The sequence below is a fragment of the Colossoma macropomum genome, unplaced genomic scaffold, assembly GCF_904425465.1.
Source record: "Colossoma macropomum unplaced genomic scaffold, Colossoma_macropomum, whole genome shotgun sequence".
Taxonomy (NCBI): Eukaryota; Metazoa; Chordata; class Actinopteri; order Characiformes; family Serrasalmidae; genus Colossoma; species Colossoma macropomum.
Genome location: NW_023494805.1, coordinates 2473552 through 2489693, shown reverse-complemented (window position 1 = coordinate 2489693; position 16142 = coordinate 2473552). Strand labels below are relative to the sequence as shown.

General features: G+C 40.7%; 2 protein-coding genes across 3 annotated transcripts; both read left to right on the top strand.

Annotated features, from left to right (window-relative positions):
* The first annotated feature begins 224 nt into the window (after positions 1-224).
* On the top strand, positions 225-7236 carry LOC118826328 (zinc finger protein 665-like). Of its 2 annotated transcripts, XM_036597269.1 has the most exons (4): positions 225-392; positions 1147-1171; positions 1766-1895; positions 5703-7235. In XM_036597269.1, the coding sequence occupies exons 3-4, from the start codon at positions 1793-1795 to the stop codon at positions 6899-6901; spliced, it is 1302 nt and encodes a 433-aa protein (XP_036453162.1). In that variant the 5' UTR covers positions 225-392; positions 1147-1171; positions 1766-1792; the 3' UTR covers positions 6902-7235. The 2 variants fall into 2 exon arrangements, with proteins under 2 accessions (XP_036453162.1, XP_036453163.1); XM_036597270.1 differs by lacking the exon at positions 1147-1171 and having other exon boundaries at positions 5703-7236.
* Positions 7237-11945: 4709 nt separating this feature from the next.
* LOC118826361 (gastrula zinc finger protein XlCGF7.1-like) lies at positions 11946-14572 on the top strand. The gene is made up of 2 exons (XM_036597320.1): positions 11946-11989; positions 13532-14572. Exon 2 carries the CDS (start codon positions 13547-13549, stop codon positions 14396-14398), a length of 852 nt encoding a protein of 283 aa, XP_036453213.1. The 5' UTR covers positions 11946-11989; positions 13532-13546; the 3' UTR covers positions 14399-14572.
* The last annotated feature ends 1570 nt before the right edge of the window (positions 14573-16142 follow it).

Genomic DNA, 16142 nt, shown 5'->3' with positions numbered 1-16142 from the left:
TCCTCTATTTTCATATTAGAAATGATCTATTTTTCCATATTAAACATTATTACTGATATTAGAGGGGCTATTAGGCTGTTTGTGCTCTTTAAAACACTTTATCGTCGTGTTTATAATGAAAGCTTGTGATCAGCTTTAGCAGTGTTAGCCTGCTAGCTCTGCTACATCCGGACCTTTTCACGGCCCCGCCCCCTCAGTGCCCCGTATGCAGCGGCGGAATATGGCGGAGGAAGGACGGAAACTCTCCTGATTTTACCCGAAAACAAACCGTAAAAGTGTCGGTTTTTACTCCGGGCGACTCTCCGCCGGTTCGCGTACCGGAGCAGATGAGGAGCGGACAGATCTCCGATAGCGCTGATCAGATGGGATCGTTTTTTCCGCATTAAAACTTGGTGAGTTTAACAAATTTCCTTCCCTGCAAACTTATTAGCCGTTAGCCTGTTAGCCTGTTAGCCTGTTAGCGGGCTTCTCTCCGGATTAAACGGCGCTAACATTAAAATCCGCCCTCAGCCGCAGATCAGACCGCGGTGCGGGTCCGGGGCCGGGCTGTGGTTTTATCCGGTAGTGTGAGGCTTTGCGGGAGACTCGGAGCTGAAGTCGCTTCCTATTTTCCAGCTTCTTGTTCGAATTTCCCCGGTCCACCTTAAATGGAGCAGCAGTTCCATCCCGGCCCCGCAGGCGTTATAATAATAAAGGCTCCACCATTTAAGGTGGGACGGGGAGATTCGGAAAAGAAGCCGACTAAAGCTTCGTGCGGGAGACGCTGTTTGATGGTGAATTAGTCTTTAAGCTAATTTAAGCTGAAGCCCAACTCAGAGTTCAGAGCTCGGGCTGAGGCTGGACTCGGTTACTGTAATGCGGGGCTGTTTGGATCAATAAGCTGCTGTTTTCTCTCCCGATCGCTCTCCGTCCTGATCAGATCAGTCCCGGCTTCAGATCGGCGCAGTTTTATTTGCAGAGGTTTTTGGTGGTTTTTGTGTTTTAGCTCAGTGAGTTAGAAGCTAAAATGTGGTCCAGTACATTAAAATGAATGATCACTACATGCAGCCCAGCAGCTCAACTCTTTAAATGACTAAATTCCTTAAGATTAGAAACAAATGGTCTGACTTTGTCGTTTGCTCTTCTTGCTTTTGTCTCCTTTCACAGTCCTCCTTGGGGAATTCAAGCCCAGGTAAATCTCTCTTCTGTTTTGGTTGCTCCTGCACAAGTTGATGGTTTTCCTGCTCTAAGGCCCACCAGACTGAGCTCCAGAGGGACTATATATATGGCTGCTGTCAGAACAAAACCTCATGTATCATTGTGTATAAATGTCATGATGAATGGACCAAAAGAAACGGCCAAAAAGGCTTTGGAAAAAATTCTGGTTCCATTGACTTTCATTGAAAGTAAAGTCAGTTTTTTGCTTTTCCTGTAAAGATACCATTTTGGGGATACAAGGTTCTCTTCCAACAGCAGTGAGATTATATATATTCTTCTTTTGGTCCATTCATCACGACATTTTATACACAATGTAAAGGGCAACAAGCATTTTCAAATAATGTAAAGAAACTGAAAAATGACCAAAATGGAGATGAGAGGAGATAATGGAGATATATATATATATTCTTTGCTTCACCTGCTCTACCCCAAACGGTCACAGTCACCCAATAACAATTAAGAAAAACAGACCTATTATGACTCACTAGAATGTATTATGACTCTGTATGGTTTTGTGTGTATATTTTGAGCTCAGGATGAACGTCTCGTGTGTGTTGTGTTCCCTCAGGACGAGGTGGTGAAGCTGTGTAAGGAGATGGAGAGTCAGGCCGCTGCTGAAGATCGTGATCGCACTCGCTCTGCTAAAGGCTGCAGCACAGCAGAGCTCATTCGGCCTCAGAACCGCCCCTACTTCCAGAGTAAGACCCTTCACGGCATCTTATATCAGTGCCGCCAGCATGAGGCACTGCAGACTGTTTCTCTTATTCACTGCATACCTGTGTCGTTCAATTCTTATTGACTGGCCCAGCTTTCCATCACTCTGAAGTCTAAATCTCAGACCGGATAATAATTCCGTTTTAGTAACGATTCATCAGGAAACAGTTCGGTGAATCATGCAAAGTTTCAAATTTCACCACATTTCAGTTTGATTGGATTTACACAACATACGTAGTTGTTTATTATTATCATTATTATTATTAGTAGTATTTTTATTTATAATTTGAAAACAATTGCAGTCCTTTACGTTGTGTGAACATGTCATGATTAATGAATGAATGGAACAACAAAAATGATCCAAAAATGACATTTAAATTCAAACATGAATACAGTAAAAATAGCCAAAATTTGTATTTTGAAAAAACAAGTTAATATGTTATGAGCTTGGTTCCGTATTTCTCCTGGACTCCTCCAAACATCACATGAATGTATTGAATTCTATCATCAGCACCTGATTTATTTAACAAGGGACTGATTAGATAAATCAGATATTTCAATCTAATTAAAATCAAATTAAAATACCATTAATAAAACCGTTGATACCATTTGTGTTAATTTGAATATTAGTGTTTCTCTGAACAAATTAGTGCTTACCAACCAGATAAACAGCTTTTAAAATATAATTTTCTCAGGCTCATGCTATGTTTCCTTTAATGGATTAATCAATCTGAGTTTTAAAAAAGGCCAAACTTAAATGAACAATAAAAAACATGCAGAGCCTTTCAAAAATTATACAACATTTTACTGGAGTAAGATAGAGTAGAACACTTTTTTAAAAACTTCATTTGGAATGTAAAAATGGCAAAAAATGCATAGGAATAGGGCGTTAGATAAGCTAAACATCGTAGCTGCTCATACTACACAGCGCTAGGTAAGCTAAAAGCCACAGCTTCTCGCGCTACACAGCGCTAGGTAAGCTAAAAGCCACAGCTTCCCGCGCTACACAGCGCTAGGTAAGCTAAAAGCCACAGCTTCTCGCGCTACACAGCGCTAGGTAAGCTAAAAGCCACAGCTTCTCGCGCTACACAGCGCTAGGTAAGCTAAAAGCCACAGCTTCTCACGCTACACAGCGCTAGGTAAGCTCACACAACAGATTTTCATGTGTTACGGATTCCTGAATGGTGAGGTTCCCATTAACATGACCCTGTATAAAACATGGAAAAATACAGGAGACAGTTGTTGTCTTTCATGCAGGCTGGCTGTTCACCTTCTGAGGGAAAAAACCCCCAACTCCTGCGTAACTATAGCACCCTCTAGTGGCAAGACTAAAAAAATACAGCCTCAAACTTTGCTTAACCTCTTATGCTCCAGGGTATATTTTGGTTTGTCTGAATTTACATGACCAAATCTTAAGGCAAATTACTCAGTAACTGCATGAAATAAATGTAAATTTTTATTTTATTTATTTTTTTGTAAAAGCTCCCCTTAAATGAACAGAACATGAGTTTTATGATCATACACATATTGCTATATGCTTACAATTTACTGCTGAAAGCCAAAAATCTTAGACGCTCTTTGTATTATTTTATAAAAATAATTTTCACAGAGCAGATCACTGAAGAGACGCCATCTGTTTATAGTTTATAGCTCAGATTTGTGAATGGGTCGACTTTCAGTAGAAAAAAAAAATTGTGAGTTCAGCTTCTTTTATTATAAGGGTTTAAAATTACATCACCCATCTATTTGACTGGAAAGAAGACAGTTACAGCTCTCATATGACCCCCACCTTTTGAATGAAGCTTATGAAATATGAAAGTTATGAAGAATATGACGAAGTGCAGAGTAGCAGAGTTTTATTACAAGGCAGGAAGATTTGATATTCGGATTACTCACAGGACTCACATCAGATGTCCAAATATCTGGTCGCTACCATGTTGTGTAGCTCTGATAGAGCTACTTCGGAAGAATAACGACGACTGGGTTTGGAGCAACGTGGCTCAAGATGTTTGAGCAGCCGTCGAAACCCAGCACCCCCCACGACACAGGAAGGCTGATCATCCAGAGCAATAAATCCATCAGCTTTGCTGTAACGGTTACTGGGGCTGTAGCAGCCAGCATCGCCTAAACATTAGCAGTGTTATTCCAGCATACATTAAATGTGTTGTCAAATATCGATTTTAAATATCGGCTAAATCTAAGCACTGGTTTGATGAGGATTCGGGTAATATTGATATGATTCTGATATTTTTCTGTATTTATTAGATTCTGTTTTATGTTGACTCTGGTACTTGGCATGTAAATATTCTAATTCTGATTTTGATTCATCTTAGCATTGTGGCCAGAAATACTACAGCCAATGGAGCAAATATGTTAAAGTGTAAAAACTGAAGTGCAGAGAGACGATATGTGGCCGTAAGCTACATCAATAATGACACTCGGCAACAGAAACAGAGACTCACTATGTTTACACAGCAGGTAAAAGTGGCCCAAATCTGATCTTTTTCTCCGTATGTGGCACAGATGTGTGTCTGTATGCCAGTGTGAACAGGTAAATACACTGAATCTGACATTTTAAATTCCGATACGTATCCGATCTGCGGCAAGGCAACTCACTCTGAACAGCCAGACAGGAATTCATGCGACTTTTACGCCCAACTTGACATTTGTCATAATTTCCCGCTGCTGAGACTCATAAACATTTAGGCTTATGTTTCTGTACAAAAATTAGAGACTCATCCAAAACCCTCCCTGTTTGAAGAGATTTTGAACGAAACGGCCGAATGCGGCCGGAGGAGACAGAGGCTGCAGCGTCAAAGAACAGTTTAAAGCGAACTCGAACACACTGTGGGTGATGAGCCCAGCTGTCAGTCATTGGAACTTCATAATGGCTCCTGTGATGTTGGTGAAGATGAAGCTGAACCCTCCGGGAGCGACTGGCGTTCATTGGCTGTCATGATTGTTTACCTCTGGATGAGCCACGTGACACGGTTTTTTGCACATGAGGGTCAGTATAGGAGCTGATCTGTTCAGACTGATGTCGCATACAGGTCACATTTAAAAGATAAAATCAGATTTGGGCCACTTTTACCTGCTGTGTGAACGTAGCCTTACAGTCCTAAGCCTTGTTTGAGCTGGATTAGTTTTACCAGAGGAGGTCGGTAATGTAATCTGTGCATGATTTGATTGGCTGCTTCTTTTGGGATAAAAGATCTCTGTAATTTCACCAAATTACCTGGGTCAAAACAAAATTGTGCAGACCTTTACGTCAGTATAATGCGACAGATGCCACATTTCGGAACGCCAACAACACAGTGTGTGGTGAACTGCCATATAGACTAGCATTAGGTTAGTAAAGTGGGTTCATTCAACTTACAAACCGTAAGAGATGCTTTTGTTCTCCTTGTAATTCGGCCATCGTCAAAAGTGTTGTGAATTTCAGTCTCGTCATGCATTTGAGGGTTAAGGTTCAAATCAAGCTCCATTTTACCTCTTAGCCTTGTGTTCAGGTCACAAAAATAGAAGATAAATGTAGGCATCGTTCTCTGTGTCCTGGTTTTGTTCTTACATTACTGAGGTGTTGATTGAAGCAGGACTACTATTATTGAGGGAGCTCTGATTTTGACAAATTATAGAAGGTAATTCACTCTGAAATTATTACCTTTCAGACTAAAAACTACAGACCTGACGGACTAATCCAGCTTGAATAGGGCTTTACTCAACAATGAACAGTTGAGTGAATGTTTCGAACGTTTCAAGTTTTGAATGTTGTTTTTCCTTTTCTTCTCCAGAAAAGATGGACCTTCTGGTGCAAGACATCTTTGAGCATGAGAAATACGACAGTCTGCTGAACTCAGGAGAGATTAACTATGACAGTATGACATCCAGAAGAAGCTCAAATTCTCGGGGTACCAAGTCCTTCGGTCCCGTCCACACCAAGACACGTCGCAAACGGAAAAAGAAGACCGAAATTCACAGCTGCTCAGAGTGTGGGAAGAGTTTTAAATATTTAAGTGCTCTCAAAACACACCATCTGACTCACACAGGAGAGAAACCGTTTCAGTGCTCGGAGTGTGGGAAGACTTTTGGTAGAAAGAGGAATCTCTACATCCACCTGCGCGTTCACACAGGAGTGAAACCGCATCTCTGCTTAGAGTGCGGAAAGAGATTCAGAGATTCATGTGCTCTCAAAACACACCATCTCATTCATACGGGAGAAAGACCACACAAGTGCTCCGAGTGTGGGAAGAGTTTCAATCAGAGGATCGGTCTCCGACTGCACCAGCGCACTCACACCGGAGAGAAGCCGTATCGCTGCTCCGATTGTGGGAGGAGCTTCAGCGTCCAGAGTAACCTCCTGACACACCAGCGCGTTCACACAGGAGAGAAACCGTATCGGTGCTCAGAGTGTGGAAGGAGTTTTACTAGACAGAGCAGTCTCCAAAATCACCAGCGCACTCACACTGGAGCGAAACCGGATCAGTGCTCTGGCCGAGGGAAGAGTCCTGGAGATTCAAGCCCTCGCAAAACACGCCATCCCGTTCAAAAAGGAGAGAAAACACATCAGTGCTCAGAGTGTGGGAAGACTTTTGGTAGAAAGAGGAATCTCCACATCCATCTGCGCATGCATAAAGGAGTGAAACCGTACCTCTGCTTAGAGTGCGGAAAGAGATTCAGAGATTCATGTGCTCTCAAAACACACCACCTCATTCACACGGGAGAGAGACCGCACAAGTGCTCCGAGTGTGGGAAGGGTTTCAATCAGAGGATCGCTCTCCGACTGCACCAGCGTCTCCACACTGGAGAGAAGCCGTATCGCTGCTCCGAGTGCGGCAAGACCTTCACCGTTCAGAGTAATTTCCTGAGACACGAGCGCATTCACACGGGAGAGAGACCGCATCACTGCTCAGCGTGTGGGAAGAGTTTTGGGCGTGCGAGTACTTTAATGACACACAAGTGCGTTAAAAGAGAGGCTGAAACCTCCGATTAGCGAGTTTAATAAGCGTGATTTTCGTTTAGTGATATTTTTTTCACATAATTGAAAGCTATTTTTTCATGTTGATGTTTGATGGTCTTCTAAAGAAGGCAGTTAATGTTATCAGAGTAAAGGTTAAGTCTTTGTTACATAGTTTATGTAACATTAATTATTATACTTTACAGCTTCAAGTGTTCTGTTTTTAAGTTTTAGTTCTGTATCTGTACCCATTTCTTCTTTTTACCTTTACCCCTTGTTTTTGAGTGTCACCCTAACCCCTTGGAGCTGAGTTACAAGGGGTAGTGGTTGAAATCTTCCCCTATGAAATGAGACAAAAAAAACATTTTCATTAACAGGCTACTGTATAGGCGACCCTGCCTGTCTTCAGTGATAGCAGAGGAGGGTAAAGTTCAGCTCCTCACTGCTGGGCTTTAGTTACATTTAGGGCATCATATTCCTTCAAAGAGGGGGGGCAATTATTTATTATCGCCCACCCCTAATTCTTCAGTGATATGAAGCTGAAGTCAGATATTCATCAGCTTCGTGTTCTAATTTTCCCGTTCCACCTTAAATGGTGCAGCAGTTACATTCTGGCGCTTCAGGCGTCAGAACTGCTGGACTATTTAAGGTGGAATGGCAAAGTTAGCTAGCTAGCTACCGAGACATTAGCATACTATTAGCAAGTTTTATGTTTGTTATGAAGTAAACGACCATAATACACTGAAACGACATTAAGATAATACATTGGTTATCGTAATGTTTAATTCTCACACTTGTGGGTTTCTTTGGTCTCTTGTTCAGCTATCTTTCCGTTTTTTCTTGTTTCCTCATATCTCTCTGTTTGGAGTCTCTGAAAAACCTCCATTTGGAGGGTCATGTAGCCCAAACACTTCGCCCTACCCCTCTATCTCAACAAGAATCGGGACAGCCTACCCCTAGACGTGAACGCACAAAACAGAGGGCTAAGGGCTCAGTGGTAGGGGTGAAATGGGACTGGGCCTTAAGCATGTAACAGGCGTTTGTATGTTATCTTACAAATACACAGTTATGAAAACATGCTGTGGGCTTTCAATGTAGCCCAAGGTTAGAAGGTTTCTTCGTGGCACAGGGCTACTTTCCTAAAAACATAGTGGGGCTGTTGTGCTGTCGTTAGCGTAGGTGGTTTAGTCTCAGTTTAGTAGAGGTTTGGTTAAACCGGTAACTTCAGGCGTTTGACACGCAGCTGAGCATTTAAATGAACCCCGACTGCTTAATCATAAAAAGTGCAACTCTACCTGAACTGTACAGCTGCTAAACCAGATGTGTTTCAAAATGAGTCAGAATTGACTAAAACTTTAATTATTTAATTTATACTTGCTAAGTTTAATTATAATATAGTTCAGCCTGCTGTTGTTGGAACTATTTGGTTGCAGATAATTTCCTTCACTTCATGTGGTTAAATTGGTTGGCGATGTTGGGAGGAAGGCTGGAGTCTACAGTATTTTTAGAAGGATGTTTCCAAGTTTGACTGAATAGCATTGAACAGTTGTTGAGTTTAAATTCCCACCAGCATCTTTGGCTGCAATTGCTGAGGCTGAGGATGTAGTTGCTGGTGGGATGTTACTTCTTGGGGGGGGGGTTTTTTGCAGACCTCACAAAGATACATGAATTCAATGCATGTAATATCTGCTAATTTAAAATAAATTATAAGCTATAAACAATTGCAAATGAGTCTGTGTTGTACAAAGGTTTAAATTATAACTGTTTCAAACTGTAATGCGTACGTCCTCAATGGGTGAAAATGTTTGATAAGTGATCAGGTTTGTATGATTCAGCTTGTTCCACATGACCTTTATGATTTGAAAAGTATTGATTGTTAAAAGTTTTGGGGGTCCAGAAGGCACTGAATACCAGGAATGGTCCAAATATATTAGTTCAAAGTTCATCATCATTCTTTATGAAAAATTGTGTCGCAAGTGACCAACAAACTCGAGCATCTGCAGTTTGCCAGATGTTACTGTAACTTTCAGTGGACCGTGTTCTGTGGTCAGATGAGACCAAAAGAGAGGTTTTGGCAACAAACACCATGGGTGAGTTTGGTATGAACACAAAGACAGCCATGCAGAAAAGTTCCTCATCACCACAGTGAAGTATGGTAGTTTTCCTCGCGCAAGAACTTTGAACTGGAGTCTTACTCGCTTGCGAATTTTGATTTTGATTTGGATTTGACGCCATACAGGTCACCTTTGTAAATACAGTTGGCGCCTTTCGAAGCGGTCAGTCATTGCAGGCCAGAGCACTTCACAAAATAAGCCACAAATATAAAAAAGCTATAATGTATTGGCCCCCACCTGCGCCAGCGTTTTAGGGCCACTGTTAATAAAAATGAAAATAGTAGACTTCGAGAATAAAGTTGTAATATTTAGACAAAAAAGTAATATTTCAAGAAATAAGTTGTACTATTTGAGAAAAAAAGTCATAGAATTATGATATTAAAGTGGCATTAATACCAGGAAAGGTCGCAGTATTGTGGCCAAAGGCTTTGCAGAGGGAGGGCAGCACCTCCTCGTGTTAAATGAGGGGCGGTGAGTTGGTGGAGTTATACTTTCATATCGAGACACCCATAAAGAAACACTCAGTCTCCCTGTCTCTCCTGCACATCAGCACCAGCCTGTTATTAGTATAAGAACCGGCTGAAACCGCTGAGCAGGAAACTGTTTATCTAGAATAAAGAGCCAGACGGACTCGGAGGAAACTGTCTGTCTGTGTTGTTGAAGGAGAATCTCAGGCAGGGTCGTCTACACGGCTATCGGGGCTCCATCTCCCCCCATTCAAAGAGGGCATGAAGTTTCACAGGCAGTGAGAATGATGATCAAAATGATCCACAGAGAGACAGGAGTGAGTGGAGCTCCGGCGCCAGTACAGCAACCGAGACCCCAACGCGTTATGGCAGCCCCCCTATAGTTAGCCCACTTTATCCTCCAAATATTACGACTTTGTTCTCGAAGTCTACTGTCCTCCCTGGCACAAGCTTCTGCTAACAAAGTTATAAAACAGAGGCGAGCACCAGGGAGGTGGGGACAATACATTATTTCGTAAAATGTCTCAAACTTTAATGGAGCAATTAAATTAAAATTTGAAAGTGAAGGCATTGCTAGGATTTATGTTGATGTCCCATAAAGCTGAAGACTAACACAGATAGCAAAGTAACGGTGAATCAACGTTGATATCGCGTCTTTTTTGGTTCATGACCAAAAATCAACCACAAATCAACATTGATTCAACAGCTCTGCGTTGTTTCAGTGTTTCTTTGCTATCTGAATGTGGATCATGTGGTCCATTCTACTGCTTTTCTAATGAAGCCCTTTTTACAAAATTACAATTTTATTACTCCATCATTTTATAATTTACGGCTGTGATAATACAGGAACAACTGCTTAATTAAAATAATATTTCAGTAAAGTAAAAACAAAAATGCAATTATTTCACCAGTTATTTTTTTATTTTCTGATGAATAAACCTTTTTTAATTCAAAATCATAATCATTATGTATAGAAAAATAGAAGTAAGTATAATATGAATATAGAGGTATGTGTAAAATTAGTCTGTAGATGATGTAAAATATGCCATAAGAACTTATTTTGAAGCTTGTTAAGGATGTGGATGTTCAGAAACAAATATGATGATGACTTGATGACCATTATGACATTAGAATTAAAACCCGATGACCATTAGAACCATTAGGATTGAAACCTGGGGCCGTATTACAGAAACATCTTAAGTCTGGAATCTGATCTGATGACTCAGTACGGACTGAATTGAGTTCAGTATCTATTCCAGAATATCAGTTCCTAACTTCATAATCTCATCATTAACTCCAGATAAGAAAACAGCATCACACAAACATCCTAACTAGACTAAACCTCCTAAATACTGTCCTAACTTTAGGATGAACCCCAACAGGGTCCCCACTTCTGTTTAACTGTCTGTTTCTACTGTTGTGCAGTGACAGCGCTGTCACAGTATTCACAACTTACAGTTTATCACACTTTAGTTTTGTTTGACCTTTTTTGTGCATCAGTAAAAGCCCACATAGCGAGCATATCGGTCTGCTGGCTTGATAAGGTCGGCACCCCACTGACTGTTTGCCACTGCTTTTCCAACCACTGACCGCCCCGATTACTGTCCTGTGCACAAGCTCTAACTAGTAAACAAATTTGAATGAACAGAGACTTTTATTCTAGAAAATAAACTAAGACAAATATTACAAACAACGGAGAGGTGAAAAATAATGACTAGGCCTGATATAAAATGATTTTATAGAAAATGTCTTTGCTGATACTGAGCTGGATTCAAATTATTTACTTAACTAAGTATAACGAAAGAAATGAAGGAAGGAAAATCAGTAAACTGGACTGTGAGTGGAAAATGAACAGTGATGAGAGGAATTTTGTATAATACTCTGTTTAAACACTGGTGGACCGGCCAGAAAACGCTGAGCAAGATGCCAGTGGACAGCCAGCTTTGACATCACTATCCTCTAGTCATCAGGTAAGCTAAGACTCTTAAATTAAGACCAGATTTGCTTCTGTAATATGAATTTGTGAAAAATCTTGACCTGTCAGATCTAAAGTTAAGACAAGAAGAGAGGAGGATTCTGTAATACGGCCCCTGGCGACCAATAGAACTCTTACCATTAGAGACCACTAGTTTAGTGTAGATAACATTAATAAACCATCAACTGCATCTGGAATCAGTCGAAAACCACCTGTTAAACCATTAGAGTCCTTTACACTGCGATATCAACCCATTAGGAAAACACAGAATACCATTACTGACTATTGGACACCACCAGCAACCAAGAGAACCTTTGAATGGGTTCTATGTTTTTTTTTGGCAGGGATGAAAGACCAAGAGAGATGTTTTATGAGATGTTCTCTTTGTAACACAGATGAGATTACAAATAAGGCCCCCCAGCTCCACCTGGGTCTGGATCATGTGGCTCCAGTAGCCTCTGCAGTCCAGCAGGTGGCGCTAACTCTATAACTGCTTCAGCAGCTCCATAAACCAGAGAAGAAGGTCTCCAGTGTTGGAGGAGAAAGATCAGGAGCTGCACTGCTGCAGGTGAGATGTTCTGGTTTTTCACGTTGTTTTCTATTTTTCATCCATCCTTTAAGACCTGGGTGTGAAGAAGAAAGTCGCGATGGCTGATTGGAGCCTCGTGAAGCTTTAAGACTTTCCCCTGATTGTGCTGGCAAATGCTCTGACGCCTCGGAGCGATGAAAACAGCGACATCTTGTGGTTAACATATATTATAGCAAGCATAAGATCACTGGATAAAGACCCAACACACATCATTAACGCAGGCTGGCGGCTCGATGTGCACAAATACAGATCTCACAAAACTGTTCATTTCATTCACTTATCGAAGAGAGACACTAAACGGCTGTATGAATCAATATATTAGTCAAGGTGATTTAACAGCATTTAACTGTTTGTGATTTGCCACGACAGAATCAGCCACAGTTGACTGGTACGGTGCAAGAGGATGTGATAATTAAGCAATCAGTACACAGGAGAAAGATTGGGAGAATAAGAATGTGTGTTGGAGAACAGTTGAAAATGCTTATGTGACTTTAGATTGGCAGTGCCTGTGTAACTGAGTGTGGGGATATGGATGGGAAGGTCTTTATTGCTTATTTTATTCAGGAATAAAGGTTGTTTTACTGTTTTGGGGCCAAGTCTGTTCCGCCACTTTGAAACAACTTCTCCTGCCTAAAAGAACACCCTCTCCTGGGACTTACACAGTCCTGGCACTTGAGCAGTACAGCCAGCTAGTCTGTTCCACTGACGACCCATGAATCATTTAAGCACGCAAAGGGTTCTTTGAGTGTTCATGGTTTTATATAACCATTGTCTTTATTAAAGAACCCCTAAAGAACTATCGTTTTTAAAACTGCACATTTTGAGATTTTTAGATATTTAATGTTAATAGCTTAATTTATGGTGATTTATAAGCAGCTCTGATGAACAAGAGATGTCATTTTTTTCCGTTATGTGTGTGGTATATAAATATTTTTATAAGAGCTTGTTATAAGAGCACACAAAGCTTAAACTGTCACTAGGTGCCATGGCCGTGGCAGTTGATTACGTGAAAGGATTGTAATTCACAGTTTTTTGTATTTATTTGTGGGATCCGGTTTATGTCACTGCTTGTGTATTCTTAAAATTAGTATTTTTGTAGTTTATGATGTAACCAGACTAGTAATCTGCCACACCTTGGGTGTTTTCCTAGGCCATGATACACCTAGAAATAAATGGGCTAGGCAGAGAAGTTCAGTAGCTAAAGTTTGCAGATATTCTTATATTTAAGCAGGACACTCTGGTATCCAAGGCTCAAAGTCAAATAAAAAACAAATTGTCTTGCTCTGAGGAGAGCTTTGGATTCCAACCCCATGTTCCTAATCCTCAGTTTAGGAACATGATTTGTTCAGACAAATGTCAGATTTAGGTCACAGTAAAAAAAAAAAAAATACTGTGAACAACCTAATAAAGAAATTAGATTTGGTGAGAAAATCAGATTTGCGCCACTTTTATCTGCTGTGTGAACAAAGCCTTTGTTGCCGTTCACCGTTTTTGAATTTTGTTTTTCTTTTTCTCTTCTAGAAAAGAGACATTCTGATGCAAGGCATCTTCCAACATGAGGAATACGCCAGCCTGCTGAAATCAGGAGAGATTAAATATGACAATATGGCATCCAGAAGAAGCTCAAATTCTCAGGCAGCCAAGTCCTTTGGTCCTCTCCACACGAACGCATGTCATGAAGGAAAAAAGAAAAACGTAAGCAGTGGCTGCTCAGAGTGCGGAAAGAGTTTTAGTCAGCAGCGACGTCTCCAGCGACACCAGCGCGTTCACACAGGAGAGAAGCCGTTCTATTGCTCAGAGTGTGGGAAGAGCTTTTCTCGCCGCAGTAATTTTCAGAGACACCAGTACATTCACACAGGAGAGAAACCGCACCAGTGCTCTGAGTGCGGGAAGAGTTTTAGAGATTCGGGTTCTCTGAAAAAACACCTTCTCGTTCACACAGGAGAGAAACCGTATCAGTGCTCAGACTGCGGGAAGAGCTTTAATCAACAGATCACTCTCACACTGCACCGGCGCATCCACACAGGAGAGAAACGGTATCACTGCTCAGACTGTGGCAAGAGTTTTACCCTGAAGGGTAATCTCCAAAAACACCAGCGCATTCACACAGGAGAGAAACCGTATTACTGCTCTGAGTGCGGAAGGAGCTTCACTCTGCAGAGTAACCTCCAGAGACACGAGCGCGTTCACACGGGAGAGAAGCCTTATCACTGCTCCGAATGTGGGAAGCGTTTTACCATACAGAGTAACCTGCAGAGACACCAGCGCATTCACACAGGAGAGAGACCGCATCACTGCTCAGACTGTGGGAAGAGCTACAGGCGTGCAAATGCTTTAATGACACACAAGTGCATTAAAACAGAGGTCGAAACCTATGATATCTGTTAGCAAGTTTAATAAGCATGATTGTCATTAGTGATATTTTTACACAGAATTGAAACCTGTATTTTTCATGTTGACGTTTGTCTTCTAAATATCACACTTGTTTATGTTATAAGAGTTAAGGTTAAGACCTTTTCTGTGTTATGTACAGGGTGATTGAAAAAGATTCATCCGATTTAAAAATGATTTATTTCACTTGTAAATCATTACAGATCAATGCAATAAACTGTAAATGGTCTAAATGATCAAAGTTTATTACGTAATTTCACAAGTGCTCAGTATGAACCTCCTCCAGCTGTATGGACAACATCAACGCCATAGTCAAATTCATCCCATACTCGATTGAGCATGTCGGGTGTCGCTGCACTCATGACTCTTTCAGTGCGATTTCGGAGATCATCCAGCATTGTATGACGGATTCACTCTTATTGAAGTGGAGAATGCAGAACGCTTTCTGCTCAGGGGTCTCATCTCCTCTCAGACTGAAGGGAGCCATCTTCCACTGACAGAAACTCTATGACCCCCTCTTTCAATTGGATTGTGATTGGTTCCTAGGCTCCTTCACGGTTGTCAAAATATGGCACTTTGAAATCGGATGAATCTTTTTGAATCACCCTATATATTTAATAGTAAATATTATGCTTCAACAGCTCAAATTTTTAGTTCTGTATCTGTACTTTATGATTTAGGCACATAACAAAGGCATTTATATATTTGTAAGATAACACACAGTTATCAGAACATGCTGTGGATTTTAAATGTAGTCTAGAACTGTCAGACAGGCTTTTTGTGAACTGTGCAAGACCAAGACCTTTTATGTAAATTCAAGGTTAGAAGGTTTCTTGGTCGATCAAGGTTACTGCTCTAAAAACATTGTTGTGCTGTCATTAGCGTAGCTGTGGTTTTGTCTCAGTTTAATACGGATTTGGCTAAACTGGTAAATTCAGGGGCTTGACACACAGCTGAGCATTTAAATAAACCCCGACTGCTTAATCATAACAAGTGCAACTACCTGAATTGTACAGCTGCTAAACCTGATGTACTTCAGAACAAGTAAGAATTGACAAAAACTGAACACTGCATAATAATGTTATTATTATAATATCATATTTAGCTATTGTAGTGCTGTTAAGTTGGTTCTGACTCCTGGTGCCCATATTGGTTAGTGCTTCTCGAGTGTATCCTATCTTCTGTTTGGATGTTTAAACCTTTTAATGGCTGTTTCATGATTCCTCTGCTTACCTTCGTCCATTGATGACCATCCTCTTCTTCTTTTGCCTTCAACTGTTCCAAGCATTATTGTGTTGTTTGCCAATTAATTGGTTCTTCTCATTATATGTGTTAAAATGTGAAAAAATGTGTGCAAAAATCTGAAAAGTTTGGAAAATAGTATTGTATTTTTTGAAGTTTGGGGGTCCAAAAGACACTGAATTCCAGGACAGATGTGAACATCTATACATTGTTTTCTGTCAACAGTTGCCTTTAAAACTGCCTTGGTGAAGCTTCTGCTCAAAATGAGTAGCATGGATCCTTCCATAATGAATCATTTTAGACCAATTTCTAACTTTTTTTAGAAATGCAGGCTTTTTTTTACATTTGTCTGTACAGTCATCAAAGTATTAACAGCCATCAAAGTTGTTTTAACATCAAACCTTGGCCATGCTGAAATTAATATACATGATTCAAAAACAAACGTGTTAACTTATATTCACTTAGAAAATCAACAACACGTAATTTGAAAGGGAGGGTT